Source organism: Vulpes vulpes, chromosome 8 (assembly GCF_048418805.1).
Source record: "Vulpes vulpes isolate BD-2025 chromosome 8, VulVul3, whole genome shotgun sequence".
Lineage (NCBI taxonomy): Eukaryota > Metazoa > Chordata > Mammalia > Carnivora > Canidae > Vulpes > Vulpes vulpes.
In genome coordinates, this window is record NC_132787.1 from 37,535,545 (window position 1) to 37,549,260 (window position 13,716).

At 50.5% G+C, this 13,716-nt stretch overlaps 2 protein-coding genes and 1 non-coding gene across 3 annotated transcripts; 2 read left to right on the forward strand and 1 right to left on the reverse strand.

Annotated features, from left to right (window-relative positions):
- Positions 1 to 45: 45 nt before the first annotated feature.
- EMG1 (EMG1 N1-specific pseudouridine methyltransferase) lies at positions 46 to 6,165 on the reverse strand. Its single transcript, XM_025995295.2, has 6 exons — positions 5,966 to 6,165; positions 1,596 to 1,697; positions 1,358 to 1,499; positions 889 to 947; positions 651 to 800; positions 46 to 322 (listed from the first exon to the last, which is right to left on the reverse strand). Exons 1-6 carry the CDS (start codon positions 6,131 to 6,133, stop codon positions 209 to 211), a joined length of 735 nt encoding a protein of 244 aa, XP_025851080.2. The 5' UTR covers positions 6,134 to 6,165; the 3' UTR covers positions 46 to 208.
- A 70-nt stretch (positions 6,166 to 6,235) lies between these two features.
- On the forward strand, positions 6,236 to 11,030 carry PHB2 (prohibitin 2). The gene is made up of 8 exons (XM_072766097.1): positions 6,236 to 6,649; positions 6,810 to 6,894; positions 7,202 to 7,281; positions 8,127 to 8,311; positions 8,753 to 8,882; positions 8,981 to 9,084; positions 9,490 to 9,567; positions 9,931 to 11,030. The coding sequence occupies exons 1-8, from the start codon at positions 6,523 to 6,525 to the stop codon at positions 10,009 to 10,011; spliced, it is 870 nt and encodes a 289-aa protein (XP_072622198.1). The 5' UTR covers positions 6,236 to 6,522; the 3' UTR covers positions 10,012 to 11,030.
- Positions 9,144 to 9,408, forward strand: LOC112917641 (small nucleolar RNA U89). The gene has a single exon (XR_003234503.2). It is a non-coding gene; the product is annotated as a small nucleolar RNA U89 (small nucleolar RNA).
- Positions 11,031 to 13,716: the final 2,686 nt, after the last annotated feature.

Consider the following 13,716-nt stretch of genomic DNA (forward strand, 5'->3'; position numbering starts at 1 on the left):
ACCATTAGATACTGCTAATTTTAGAAATTCTTGCAAACAACCAGGTTTACAAAAACAGTATTTATACGATAAACCAGCAGCAAATATACAGCCTCGCCTCCCCGAGCCCCCACAGTCTGGGTGCAGGAAGGTCCCCTCCAAGCAGTGAGCTGAAAGCAGGGTCGAGGGATGCCATGGCCAATCTCTGTCCCAGAACAAGACGCTACTGTCAGATGACCCCCCAGACTTCTTCAAAGGCTGTGGTGAGTTTTGCGCAGGTGAGGGCTGCAGAAAGGGGGTAGTTGCTGATGGACACCATCTTCTCTGTATATTCCACACTGACCTAAAAGAGAAAGAGTTGTGTCTGCTGACTGTCTGTGACAAGTTCGGCCGTTCTTTGGGGCAAGAAAAACACAGTTGAGCTAGTATGTCACAGAACTGTTGAACATCGAATTTGTACAAAGGATGAAGAAGGTCCTGACTTTCCCTGTCACATACATGCTGGCAGCCCTCAAAAGATACAGCCTGGGGCAGGATGTAAAGGCCCCATTTGTCTTCCAGCTGTGTTCTCACCCTCTATTTCCCAAGGTCATCAAAATGCCAGCTGTTCTGAGAATGGTATACTAAGCCTCCGCTCCATGAAGAACCCAAGAGTTGAGCCCAGACCTTACCTGGCCGTGGGCAAAAGCCCCCACCACAAAAACAATAGGGTCGCTGCTGGGCACCAATTCTCGTACATCACTAACGACTGGGATGGAAAAAGATGTGCCAATCTTCATACATCCAACCGGAAAGTGATCTGACACTGGATTCTTAATTACCTGAAGAAAGAAGGGGGGGGGGGGGATCAGCCCCAGAAATGATCTCAGAACCCTACCGCCAGCCAACCAGTAGGTGCCTATACCTCACCTTCAGGAGTTTTTGGGGGCCATCAGCTGCTCGAACACTCAGCTTGTGTAAAAGCTGAACTGGGTGGGGAGGTCAAGGGGGAGAGAGAAGAGAGTTCAGAGCTAGGTAGAGACCCTATTTCTTCTGCCCAGAAATCTAACCAGAAAAATCCATAGTTCAGGTAGTTCAGGTGGGCTCTGTGTGCCCTTTACATCCACACTTGGTCCTAAAATGTTACGAGCAAGCAAATTGTTGAGCATATGACTAGGTGGATGACAAAGGCAGTCCCTCTCCCTTCTTCACTCAGCGAGGAAGCCATGCAAGTCTTACCCATGCCCCTGGAAAGACAATGAAGAGCCTTTGTTCTGGTATCAAACATGTTCCCCACTCCCCCCACTCAGAAAGTTCATGTTTCATTTAACCCTTGTCCTCTTCCTCCCTTCTTCACTACTTCCAAGTTCATTCTGAACTTTAGTCCTAATGGTCTCACCCATGAGGCCACAGAAACGGTCAAAGGTTCTGGGAATTCGAGTCTGGGGGTTCACTTCAATCAGCACATTCTTCTGTGTGTGGATATAGACCTGTAGCAAGCCAGCTCGGTTCAGGGGACTGTCCATGAGCATCAGTAAACTCTGAGGGAGGCAGAAACCATGGCACAGTTCAGCACGCTGCTGCCTGGTCTTCTGCTCAAAGACTCAGGGGGTTGTAAGTTCTGTCCCTGGAGTTACCTGGTGAGCTATGTCCGGTCTCACTTCCCCAGGGTCCCGTCCATTCTTCAACAACACAGACTTGTGCTTGTCACAGTTTAGTAGCTCATACGTTTTCCCTACCTTAAGAAAAGAGAACATGACAGAGAGCAACATAACCTTTTATCTCAATTAGTAGTTCTCAAAGTGTGGTCCCCAGACCAGCATCATCATCATAATCATCATCTGGAAACTTGTTAGTCAAATTCTCAAGTCTGCTCTAGATCTTCTCATTAGGAACTGGGGGGGTGGGACCCATCAAGCCCTTCAGGGAGTTACTGTGTGGCCGCTGACCCTTTCTCCCTTTCTACCATAACTGATCTTAGAAAAAGGAAAGGAGGACACAGCCTGTTTATAGATTTCACATGATCTAAACTCCTGCAAGGCAAAGGAAACCAAAAAACAAAAAGGCAACCTCATGAATGGGAGCAAGTATTTGCAAATGACATATCCAAAATATATAAATAAAGATATGCAAATGACATCCAATAAGGGCTTAATATCCAAAACACATGCATAACTCAGCACCCAAAAAACAAACAGTCTGCTTAAAAAATAGGTAGAGGACCTGAATGGACATTTTTCTGAGAAAGACCTACAGATGGCCAACAGACACAAGAAAAGATGCTCAACGTCACTAATCAGGGAAATGCAAATCAGAACCACAATGAGATATGACCTCACCAGCCAGAATGGCTAGTATCAAAGACAAAAACTAAATGCTGATGAGGATGTGGAGAAAAGTGGTGCACTGTTGGTGGGAATGTAAGTTGGTGGACAACCAATTTACCAAACCACTGTGGAAAACAATGGAAGTTCCTCAAACACTTAAAAATATAAATACCATACAACCCAGGAGTTCCACTACCAGTATTTACCCAAAGAAAAAAATATTAATTTAAAAAGACCTATGCAACCCTGTATTTTAATTACAGCATTAATTTACAATAGCCAAGATTAGAAGCAACCCAAACCCAGGTGGTTCTTGATAGATGCAAACTGCCTTGTAAACTGCAAGTTCCTCAAGTATCAAGCATAAAGCCAGAAATAATCCTAGAGTAACAGGGACATGAATTGAGTGAGGAATATTATCCTGGCAACTCTGTACTTGAAAAGACACTAGATAGGGCAGCCCGGGTGGCTCAGCAGTTTAGCGCCACCTTCAGCCCAGGGCGTGATTCTGGAGACCCCGGATCGACTCCCACGTGGGGCTCCCTGCATGGAGCCTGCTTCTCCCTCTGCCTGTGTCTGCCTCTCTCTCTCTCTCTCTCTCTTTCTCTCTCTCTCTCTCATAAATAAAAACTTAAAAAAAAAAAAAAGAAAAAGAAAAGAAAACACACTAGCCAGAAGTGCAATACTAAAGATCTGGCCCAATACATCTACAGCAGCTAAAAGAAATAATTACAAATTGCAATTTGGACTCATAAGGAGCATTAAAATGATCAGTAAAAAGTCTTAAAAACACACCATTAAATATAAATACAGGATTTGAAAGGCTATGTTTCTATGAATCAGAACATTTGCATGTCTGGCAACAGCTTGAGATCTAGAACTCCACAAAGTTTGGGGGCAGAAGCATGTAGATTTTGAAACTAAGTGAAATGACAGGCATGTCAGAGAGTAAGCACAGGGAAAAAACAAAGGACCAAGAACCACCTCCATGAGACTATTAGTTATCAAAGAAAAAGAATCTCTTGAATAGAACATCTAGTTTCTATTCACTAGTAAGTTATAACTAGGGGTTTTGTTCTTTTAACAAAATAGAGTAGAAGACCGAATACTTTACATGTAGTAATGGTAGTTAGTGATTTATGAAATTTTTGGTATCTTATTGTTGCATGTGTGTACTTGCTCACGACATAATTTTTTCATTGTGGTTTGTGTTAATAAGCTTGAAAACTATTAACTAATCAGAGAATGAATACTATGTGTATTCATTTTCTGTAACAGGTATTGGAGATATAAGAACTTTTAAAACTTTATTCTCTGCCTTCATGGAGACTTCTAGTGGAGCGACAAATGGTAAACAAGCACCTGAAACTACAACCAAATTGTGATAAACATTTTGAAAGAAAAGTAGATGGTTCATTAAAGGATGAACAGGAAGGCCTGGTTTACACCAGGAAGAGAGTCACTTCTATGAGGAGATATTTAAACTAATTAATTGAAGAATGAAGAGCAATAACAGATTCAGTAATTGTTAAATGAATGAACATTAAGTAGGAATTAATGAATCAAAAGAGATGAGTAAAGGAGACTCAGAGAACACTATGTGTAATGGCCTTAAGATATCAGAGAACACAGTGCTTCCAAAAGAGCTGAACAAAAGCCAATGAGGCTGGAATATAAGGATAAATGGGAGAGAGAAGGCTTTGTGAGGCTAGCAGAACAAGAGATGCCAGCAAAGGCAGGTAAGAGAAAACAGTATAGACTGCCGCCAGCTATGAATTCAGTCATCCCTGGAGTACCATTAATGACAATGTGACCTAAATTCTTCCACCACGCTCTAAGAATTTTAATTTGACCATGACGTTTTCTTTTTCTTTTTTTTTAAGATTTTATTTAATTTATTCATGACAGACACAGAGAGAGAGAGAGAGAGAGAGGCAGAGACACAGGCAGAGGGAGAAGCAGGCTCCATGCAGGGAGCCCGATGCAGGACTCAATTCTGGGTCTCCAGGATCACACCCCAGGCTGAAGGCGACGCTAAACCGCTGGGCCACTCGGGCTGCCCGACCATGACGTTTTCAACTTTTTTTTCTTTATAAACTGTATGAGTGGGGGGTGGGAGGGGTTGGGGCAGAGGGAGAGAGAATCTTAAACAGGCTCGGTGTGGAACCAGATACGGGGCTTGGTCTCACAACCCTGAGATCATGACCTAAGACACCCAGGTGCCCCCATTTCAATTTAATAAGGAACCTATAATCAACAGTAATCATTCCAAGTGACAGACATTATTCTGAACCCTTTACTGATCACCTCCTTTCATCCCCTCAACAACCCAGTATGATAGGTACTATAATCCCCATGGACTATATGAAGAAGCAAAGTGGTTACCTGACATTCAGAATTAACAGACTGGAAAGACAGCAAGTGATTAAGTGAAGGATGACTATCAGATCCTATAATTAAGTTAGAAATATAAATTACTTTTTTAAAAAAATGAAAAGGGGCTTTCTAGTCCCTTTTTAATAGCTTAATATAGTAACTGGTTGAGGAAGCTGAAATGGAAAAGAATCACACTATATTACTATCAAAATAATTTCAAAGCACTTTCAAAGTATTAACCCCCACTTTACAAACTGCAAACTTGTTTTCTCAATCAAGATCATTTAAAATAAGTATAAAAGCCAAGATAAGGGATCCCTGGGTGGCGCAGTGGTTTGGCGCCTGCCTTTGGCCCAGGGCGCGATCCTGGAGACCCGGGATCGAATCCCACATCAGGCTCCCGGTGCATGGAGCCTGCTTCTCCCTCCGCCTGTGTCTCTGCCTCTCTCTCTCTCTCTGTGACTATCATAAATAAATAAAAAATTAAAAAAAAAAATTTAAAAGCCAAGATAAAACCCAAGTATGACTTATAAACCAGGGCTATTTCTTCTAGGTCTACTAGAGAGAGAGAGACTGTGAACATCGCAGTTTTAAGATAGGAATTTGCTGGATTTATTCGGGAAAACAGCCGAATGATGTTTAAAAATAACTTGTAAAAGTATCAAAGGATAATCTGATCCAGTGTTTCGAAGTGGATAGTAACATAAAGGAAGCTGACAACAAACGCAGGTTAACGAATTAAAACACAAAGTCCTGACGGATAAAGGGGCTGAGCTACAGTAACTACCTTTCTCTTTTGCTCAAAATCTTGGTTTAGACTATGGGATAACGCCATGGACATACTTCCCCTCCCCTCAGATGCCTGCCTCTCTATCGCAGAATCCCAGTAAATCAACTGGTGGTCAGGACGTGACAGCTGCTGTGGGATTCAAGGACAGAAGGGACTCCTGGGTGGCACAGCGGTTGGATGTCTGCCTTCGGCTCAGGGCGTAGTCCCGGGTCCGCGGATCGAGTCCCGCATGGGGCTCCCTGCGAGGAAATTGCTTCTTCCTCTGCCTGTATCTCTGCCTCTCTGCTTCTCTCTCTCTCTCTCTCTCTCTCTCTCTCTCTCTCATAAATTAAAATCTTAAAAATGAAAAGAGCAGGAAAAAACGAGTGACGCCAACCTAGGATGTTAAATCAAGAGCCTACTGGGCCACTTTTCCTCCAGAAGATCGTTTCCCCTCTCTGCCTCTCCATCGTCTCATCCCTCGGTGTCCCATCCTATCCATCTAGTATTTCTCCACTTCCTCGTCCCAAGCTACCTTGACCGTCTCCAGACTGGCCCCTTCCAGCACCACAATGAGCCTTCGCCCTCCGATCTTGTTTCCCGCCCCAAGTCGGGGCCGCTTGGGAACCACAGCATCCCAGCTCTCTTCTGGCTCCCGACCACGCCGCTCACGAGGTTGGAATCCGCCACTGGGCGCAGCCATCTTGCAACCAGACCGGAAATTGTGCGAAGGTCCTTAGATTAAACCTCGCGCTAGCCCTACTCTCAAATTTCCTTCCGGCTGCCATTTTGAAAGTGGGCACCTGGAAATGTCAACTGCTAGCAGCCTGGCGCTACTGAAGCCTCTCTGGAAGGGCAGAGTTCCAGAAAGGGGCGGGAACTCCCGAGTGCGTAATTCCTGTGCGCGAGGTTCGGGCCCGCCGTGGACGCTGGGGAGGGTTTAGAGGGGAGCGCACTTCCGGTGCCCTTTCTCCCGAGAGCTCCGCGGGCCCCGGACCCTCGTGGGAAGGGTGCGATCTCTAAACTGGAGTGGGGTCGAGGTAGGCCGGCGCCCGCTTCTGACGCCTGGTGCCGCCGGCCTCAGGATCCGACATGGCCCAGAACCTGAAGGACTTAGCGGGACGGCTGCCCTCGGGGCCGCGGGGCATGGGCACGGCGCTGAAGCTGCTGCTGGGGGCCGGCGCCGTGGCGTACGGCGTCCGCGAGTCGGTGTTCACCGGTGAGCAACCTCTGCCCGCTCTCCGGACCCTGCGGCTCCCCGCAGACCCCCTGCCCGGTCCCGCCGGGGCCCCGCGCAGACCCCGCCCCTCTCCCTGCGCCACCGGAGGCGAGTACACACTCCGCACGTTTGGGCCTGATCCCCACCCCTCTCCCCACAGTGGAAGGCGGGCACAGAGCCATTTTCTTTAATCGGATCGGTGGCGTGCAGCAGGACACCATACTGGCCGAGGGCCTTCACTTCAGGTAATGGCGGGCAGAGCGGACTGACCCTGACCCTTCACCCTTGAAAGCCAACCCACCAGTGGCTGCGGGAGGACTTCAAAGGCTTGATTCAGCGCTGCCCTTTTACTTCCCCACCCCATGTCCTGGACAGTAGGTGCTGCCCAAAACTCCTGCAGCACAAAAAGTGTTCTCCAGAGGGAGAAGAGAATTTCTCCTTGCCCTTGGTCATTGAGAGGTGGAGCAGGCCAGCAAACACGTGGTGAGGAAAAGCCGGCAACCTCGTGAGACTGCAGGCTCCTAATACCTGTCCCTGCACCCTCCCCTGCAGGATCCCCTGGTTCCAGTACCCCATCATCTATGACATTCGGGCCAGACCGCGAAAAATTTCCTCCCCCACAGGCTCCAAAGGTAGGTCTGGGCACTTGGAAGTCCCTGGCAGGTGGCCACATGAAGTAAGCAGGGGAGCCTGGCAGGAGATCCTAGGGGAAGAGGAGAGGTCACATCTCTTGGGCCTTAGTTTCTACATTTGCAAAAGAGCTGTGATAAAAAGTATCTGCCTCTGAGGTTAAAGCAGTACATTCTGGACACACTGTGTTCATATCTATCAAGTGAATCTTCCTGCTAATGTAAATTCAGCAAGAGCAGATTGTCCTTTGTCTTATTCACTGCGTAGATCAAGGCCTTATTGTGAAGCCTTGTTTTAACTGCTTGACTGATTCTATCCACTAGTTTCCCCTGTCTTGGGGAAACTTGGCCCCACTTTTCTCTGGTGCACGTGTTCCCTTCTAGACCATACATAGAAGCTGTGTCTTTGAGATGCTCTGGACTCCTTTCTCTTACACAGTAATTCAAGTAATTCACCTGTAATGTACTGCTTAGTACTGTTTTTAGTGTGATAGCTTAGCATTCCCTGAATCCTAGGCCCTGGGAATAAAGGGTTCATAAAACAATCTTTGTTCTCAAGTCCATACAGTCTGGTAAAAAAGGCAAATGATTATGATGAAGCTTGACAAACCTATGGTAGAAGTTGAACACAGCGCAGAAGCAAAATGGGAGGTCAGCTTTACTGGTGCAGAGCTGGTGGATAGGCAAGACTTTACAGTGGGAGAGGAACATCTGGCCTGTCACCCTTCACAGCACCGCACTGGGTGTAGAGAGAGGCATGTGGAGGAGAAAATGCTTGGGGCAGGGTGCTTGGCTAAAAGGCCAGATGAGGCCCCCAGTGCCCTGATCAGCCCCTGCTGACCTCTCAGACCTGCAGATGGTGAACATCTCCCTGCGAGTGCTATCTCGACCCAATGCTATGGAGCTTCCCAGTATGTATCAGCGCCTAGGGCTGGACTACGAGGAGCGAGTGCTGCCGTCCATTGTCAACGAGGTCCTGAAAAGCGTGGTGGCCAAGTTCAATGCCTCGCAGCTGATCACCCAGAGGGCCCAGGTCTGACCTGTCATCGTCTACATAGCTTCACACCTTCCCTTCTCGGCCTGGAGCAGTGGGTATTAGGAAGGACAGCTTGTTAGGAAAGGCTCATGACTCTGGTTTCTTTTTCACCTTAAAACTGGACTAACAGCCACTGTGGGGAAACAAGGAGAGTCAGGACCAGTATTCAAGGGCGTTCAGCCTTAGGAAGCATGGGAGAAAACACTAGCAAGGTCTAGAGGTACACACTGTACAGGGGAGAGCAGAAGGTTAGACTTCACTGTGACGAGCTGGAAAGATTGGACCAAGTCCTTTCCAACTCAGATGTTGTAGTTGAGGAACCAAGAAAGGGTTAGTTGTATCTGCCATTTTCAGGAGATCTGGTATTCAGATGATCACAGCAATACTCCTCCCTTCCAGTTCTCCAGTCCCTTCAGTCAACCCCTCCCTGACCCCCAGGTGTCCTTGTTGATCCGACGGGAGCTGACGGAGAGGGCCAAAGACTTCAGCCTCATCCTGGATGACGTGGCCATCACAGAGCTGAGCTTTAGCCGAGAATACACAGCTGCTGTGGAAGCCAAACAAGTGGGTGAGTTCCGAGAGGGATGCGGCCAGGGTTTCTGAGAACGTGAGAGGTGGGGTCCCAGACGCCTCACATCTGTGACTTCCTGACTTTCCCCACCACAGCCCAGCAGGAGGCCCAGCGAGCCCAGTTTTTGGTAGAAAAAGCAAAGCAGGAGCAACGGCAGAAGATTGTGCAGGCCGAGGGTGAGGCTGAGGCCGCCAGAATGATATCCTTCTGCTAGAGAACTCTCTGCCCAGCACTGGCTTCCCCCTTCTCCCTCCTGGGCCGGCTGATGACACTAAGGCGAATGCGACTCTGTGCTTTCTGGCCCTTGGCTCCCTGGGGTTGGGGGTTTTGAACGGGATCTGAAATCTTAGTGGGGTGCCCGAGGCCTGGCTCCTCACTATAAGGCAGATCCATAGCAATGCCGGCCTTGTCTCCACTTCTGCTGCTGCCTCCGGTTCCTGGCAGCCGCCTGCAGGGAGGCCTACAGGTGGGGACCAATATGGGACTGGGCACGAGCTATCTGAGCGCAACCTTGGATCTGACAGCCCATAGAGGGGCTAGAGTAGTAAGCACAGCCAAGGGTTGCGGCCAGGCCTTGTGTGAACCCTTAACCCAACCTGCTCACCTTGGAGAAGCCCTGAGCAAGAACCCTGGCTATATCAAACTGCGCAAGATCCGGGCAGCCCAGAACATCTCTAAGACGGTGAGCCCAACGTTCCCCGCAAGGCAGCCATGAGTCTGGAATTGTTTTAAGTGAAAGCACGTTGAAATGAGGGGATTAAAATCCTGCTTGTTGGGGTTTCTACTCAAACGGCTTTTCCAGCACACTTCCTCCATTAAACATTATTTCTGTGGGCTCCCTGGCCTTTTTATGCTTCTGTTCGGTGCTAATACATCATAGTTGCTCCCTGCTCTGGATCTTTGTCTGAGGGCAGACACCATGCCTTCTTCACTGATTGCCACAGCCCTGTTCCTAACCCACGTGTATTCCATCAGTGGTTATTGAATTGCAAGGTAGGCATCCAGGTGTGAATACTAGCATCCGTTTTTTATTTCCTGCCTCTAGATCGCTACATCACAGAACCGTATCTATCTCACTGCTGACAACCTCGTCTTGAACCTACAGGATGAAAGTTTTACCCGGTAAGACACATGGCCTACACGGTGGAGTGTCAGAGCACGGGACCTGAAAAGGTGCCATTTCTGGTTGCTGAAAGACACCATTTCTCTGAAACAAAGTTAGAAAAGTGGGTGGTTGACCATCTCTAACTTGATTTTTCCCTAAGATTGGTTTTACGAGCTCAAACAGGATTATTCATATAAAAAGCACTGGATTTGTGAGGTTTCATCCTAACCAAAAAGTAGTAAAAGATAATATTGCGTACTGGGAGGCCCTAAAATTGCAGCTCGAGGGCGAAGGAAGGATGCTAGAAAGGAGATGTGAGAAGTGGCAGTGGCCAAGGGAACCAGCCTCCTCCTCCTTGGAGTGAGACTCCTGGCTTCAACCATTTGTCCAAGGAGGGTTTAGAGTGGGTGGGACCCGAAACTTTCTAATCACTCATGCATTTTTCTTCTCTTCCTGTGTTTCCCATTTGCCTGTTGATCTGGTATCCACAGGGGCAGGTGAGTTGTTGGCGCATCCTTGTTCCTTTGGGGTCTGCAGTCCCTGCCTCTTTCCCCCCCACTCCCTGCGTCCCCATTCTGACCTCCTCACAGGGGTTGTCCCCTCACTCCGGAGGAGGGAGTGCCTGCGGGGTTCTGCCTCTCAGGTTTAGTTCTTTTAACGTGCGTCTTTCCCATTTGCACAGTGACAGCCTCATCAAGAGTAAGAAGTGAGCCTGGTGACCAGGAATCCGACTCCCAGAGAAGTTGATGTTTCTTCCCTGGTGTTTGAGGAGCCAGCTTGAGGTCCAGCATACCCCTGTCCCACCCCCAGTATCATGTGATGGCCCCTTCCTACATCTTTCCTCCCAGCCCTTGGATGAACAAAGCCTGACCCGTTTCCCCCCTGGGGAATGATTTTTGCTCCTCCCTGTGTTGGCCAGAGGTGTTGGGGACAGTGTGATTTCTGAGTGATTTCCTACAGTGTTGGTTCCTCCCTCCAGGTCGGGAGGCAATAACCACCATCCCAGGAATTCTCAATAAATTTTTATTACTTAAACGGAAGTCTTTGCGACAAGTGTCTCATCTGGGTGAGGGGAGGCACGCATGCGCAGGTTCACATTACGCCCTGCTGGGTCCGTGTCTGCCAGCAGGGGGCGTAGAGATTCCGACCAGGGCAGTTCAGGAGTTAAGGGCCCGGGCCTGCTGGACTGCAGCTCACCCTCGAGGCCCAGTGGAATAAAAACCAAAACAGGACGCTCGCTGGGAGCAACAGGTCCTCCGTGAGGCCCAGCTGCACTTTTCACTCCACCCTCCACTTGTACATCACCAACAGTTATTCACCAACGTTTCCTTTTTAAGGTTGGAGCAGCTGTGGCTTTGCTGAGCTAGACCAAAAAAATCTGATGACCCCAACACGAGCTGCTTCCTTGGTAACAAGGTTCCATGTAGCTGTGGGGGAAACCAGTTGTGCCTGTCGAGGGACTTTGTGTTCAAAAGCCCAGTGGATCATGTTCCTTGCTGTGAGCTACCCACGCTCAATCTCAGTCACCGCGTGTGAGAAGCCGTTTGTGGAACAGGGTTTTACCTACAGAGGTAGCTCTACGCCCGCAGCTCTGCACCCCCCACAGCAGGTACCCTTTTAGTCCCTACACAGCTACCTCATATCCTTCCCAAGGCAGCCCTCAGCATCTCAAGCACCAGAGAAATGAATTGCCACAGCCCCCATGTCCCATCCCTTGTCTTTATGGGGAGACAAGGAACATTTGGAACCATTAGCCCTGGGGGCAAAAGTATGGGAATTACAGAGTACAGGGTAGGGAGAGGAGATGAGTCCTAGAGGGTCAGGGACTGGATTCATCTTCCATGCCTCAGATCGTCGAAGAAAAGTAGATTAATGTTCCTCTGCTCTGCAGGTAAGTATCATAAAAGAGTCAGGGAGAGGAAGCAGATCTGGAAGCCCCACTCGGGCTGGGAGCCTGAGATGAAATCAGCAATTAGACAAAAGACGCGTCAAGCGACCTGAATCAATCCACCACCAGTTCCGATCCACACTTTATTTCTTTCACCTTCCCGAGGCGGGAAGAGAATGGAAGTACCTGGCAAACAAGTGTGTTTCCAAATCCTGCTGCGGCTCCGGGGGCAGCCATTTTGTCTCCTCCCCATTGTTCCCCTTTTCTAGTGATTTATACCCCCCATCCAGAGGCTAAAGGTCAGAGGTGATTCATCAGGAGGCCTCCATGGTCTTCAGGGCGCCCTGAAGGTCACTGCTGAGGGAACCGGCCCGGGGGCCATCTTTACCAGACAGTGTTAGGAGCTTCGTGACTAGACCATCCAACACTGTACTGGAAGATGGACCCAGAGCCGGCGGACGTGCAGCTCCAGGCCCGAGCTGACCAGTTGCTACAGGGACCCTGGCCACAGGCCAGGTGAGGCCTCTTGAGAGGATGTAGCCAATCCCAAGCTCAAGGTCGGCTGTGGGTTCTGGATCCACCAGATGACAAATCACACCGGGTTGGGGGAGGGGCTCGGGGCCATTGTGTCCCTTCAGTGGGCAGCCAGCCAACCGCGAGCCACCTCTTTGGCAGCACCCTTCACTCAAGATGAAGAGGCTTCCACGGTGTGGGGGAGGTTCGGGAGAGGGGATCACAGCCAGCAGCGGGGGCCAGGGGCCCCAAGGCGATAGATGTCGCTGACACAGGGGCAGGGGCCTCCATCATTACCCGGCAGTATTAGAGACTCCCGACCAGCACCCAAACACTGCTGGGTAAGACGGGGGCCCCCACCCAGCCTGCCCACGTCCAGGTCAGGCGGTCCTCCGCCGGGGCTCCTTGTGGAGAGGCTGCGGAACCCTGGTTCCCATCCCCCCACCACCCGAGTCCCTGGGGACACTTCCGGGTGAGCCCTGGAGCCCGCGCCAGCCCCACCCTGAGCTGAGGATCCACTGCGCCCCGGCAGGTCTTCCGCAGCCCCCTGCCCAGCCGCTCTCCGCCTTGGAGCCCCTTCCCCGCCGCCCGCAGGGCCTGTCCTGCCCCCACACACATCCATCAGCCCTGAGCCCCACTGCGAGGTCCCCAGCTCAGCCCCAGAAACCAGCTCCCAGAGGCCTTTACCTGTCACTGGGCCGCCTGCCCCCAAGGAGTGAGTGCCGAAGAGAGGAAGGGGAGTCGAGGCCCAGGATCCAAAGGCCTAGAGCCCGCCTGCCTGGGCCTCCACTCTTCCTCCTTCCTCCTCCGCCTGCCTGGCAGCGCAGGCTCCTCACCTGGGCCCCGCCCGCCGCCCCTGCGCACAGGTGTGTCCTCCTGCCATAGGCTGCCCCCCCACTGCCTTAACCCCTTCCCTCCCCGGCCGCCGCAGGCACCTCCTCTGAGGCCTGGCCGCCTCACTAGGCCTTCCTACCCTTTCCCACAGGTCTCTTCTCTCCGACCAGCCTCCTCTGCCGCCTGGGCCTATACTCGGGAGCCTGATCTCCTTTGGGAAAAGAGTGGGACTGGTCTTGGGCTCCTGTGCCTTCCTCCTTGGTCTCTCCCCACAGCTACTCCTGCCCTGCTAGTCCCTTTCTCTGAGGCCTCCTACCCTGCCCATGGCCAGAGAGCCCTGAGGTCAGTGAGGGGTCGGCTCGGCATGGGTTGGGGTCCCCCCAAGCTTGTGCTGGGCAGCTCTGCCTGTTGTAGGGCAGGCAGATCCCAGAGGGGGTTGCCTCCCTGTCCTCAGCCCTCATGTTGGGGAGCCCACCCCTCCGGGAGGCCAG

Coding starts and splice junctions, on each gene's coding strand:
- EMG1 (XM_025995295.2), bottom strand. CDS start 6,133: ATGGCTGCGCCCAGTGGCGGATTCCAACCTCGTGAGCGGCGTGGTCGG. Junction 1,698..5,965: donor CCAGTCTGGAGACGGTCAAG/GTAGCTTGGGAC, acceptor TCTTTTCTTAAG/GTAGGGAAAACGTATGAGCT. Junction 323..650: donor GGGCTTTTGCCCACGGCCAG/GTAAGGTCTGGG, acceptor TTTCTCTTTTAG/GTCAGTGTGGAATATACAGA.
- PHB2 (XM_072766097.1), top strand. CDS start 6,523: ATGGCCCAGAACCTGAAGGACTTAGCGGGACGGCTGCCCTCGGGGCCG. Junction 6,650..6,809: donor CCGCGAGTCGGTGTTCACCG/GTGAGCAACCTC, acceptor CTCTCCCCACAG/TGGAAGGCGGGCACAGAGCC. Junction 8,312..8,752: donor TGATCACCCAGAGGGCCCAG/GTCTGACCTGTC, acceptor CCTGACCCCCAG/GTGTCCTTGTTGATCCGACG.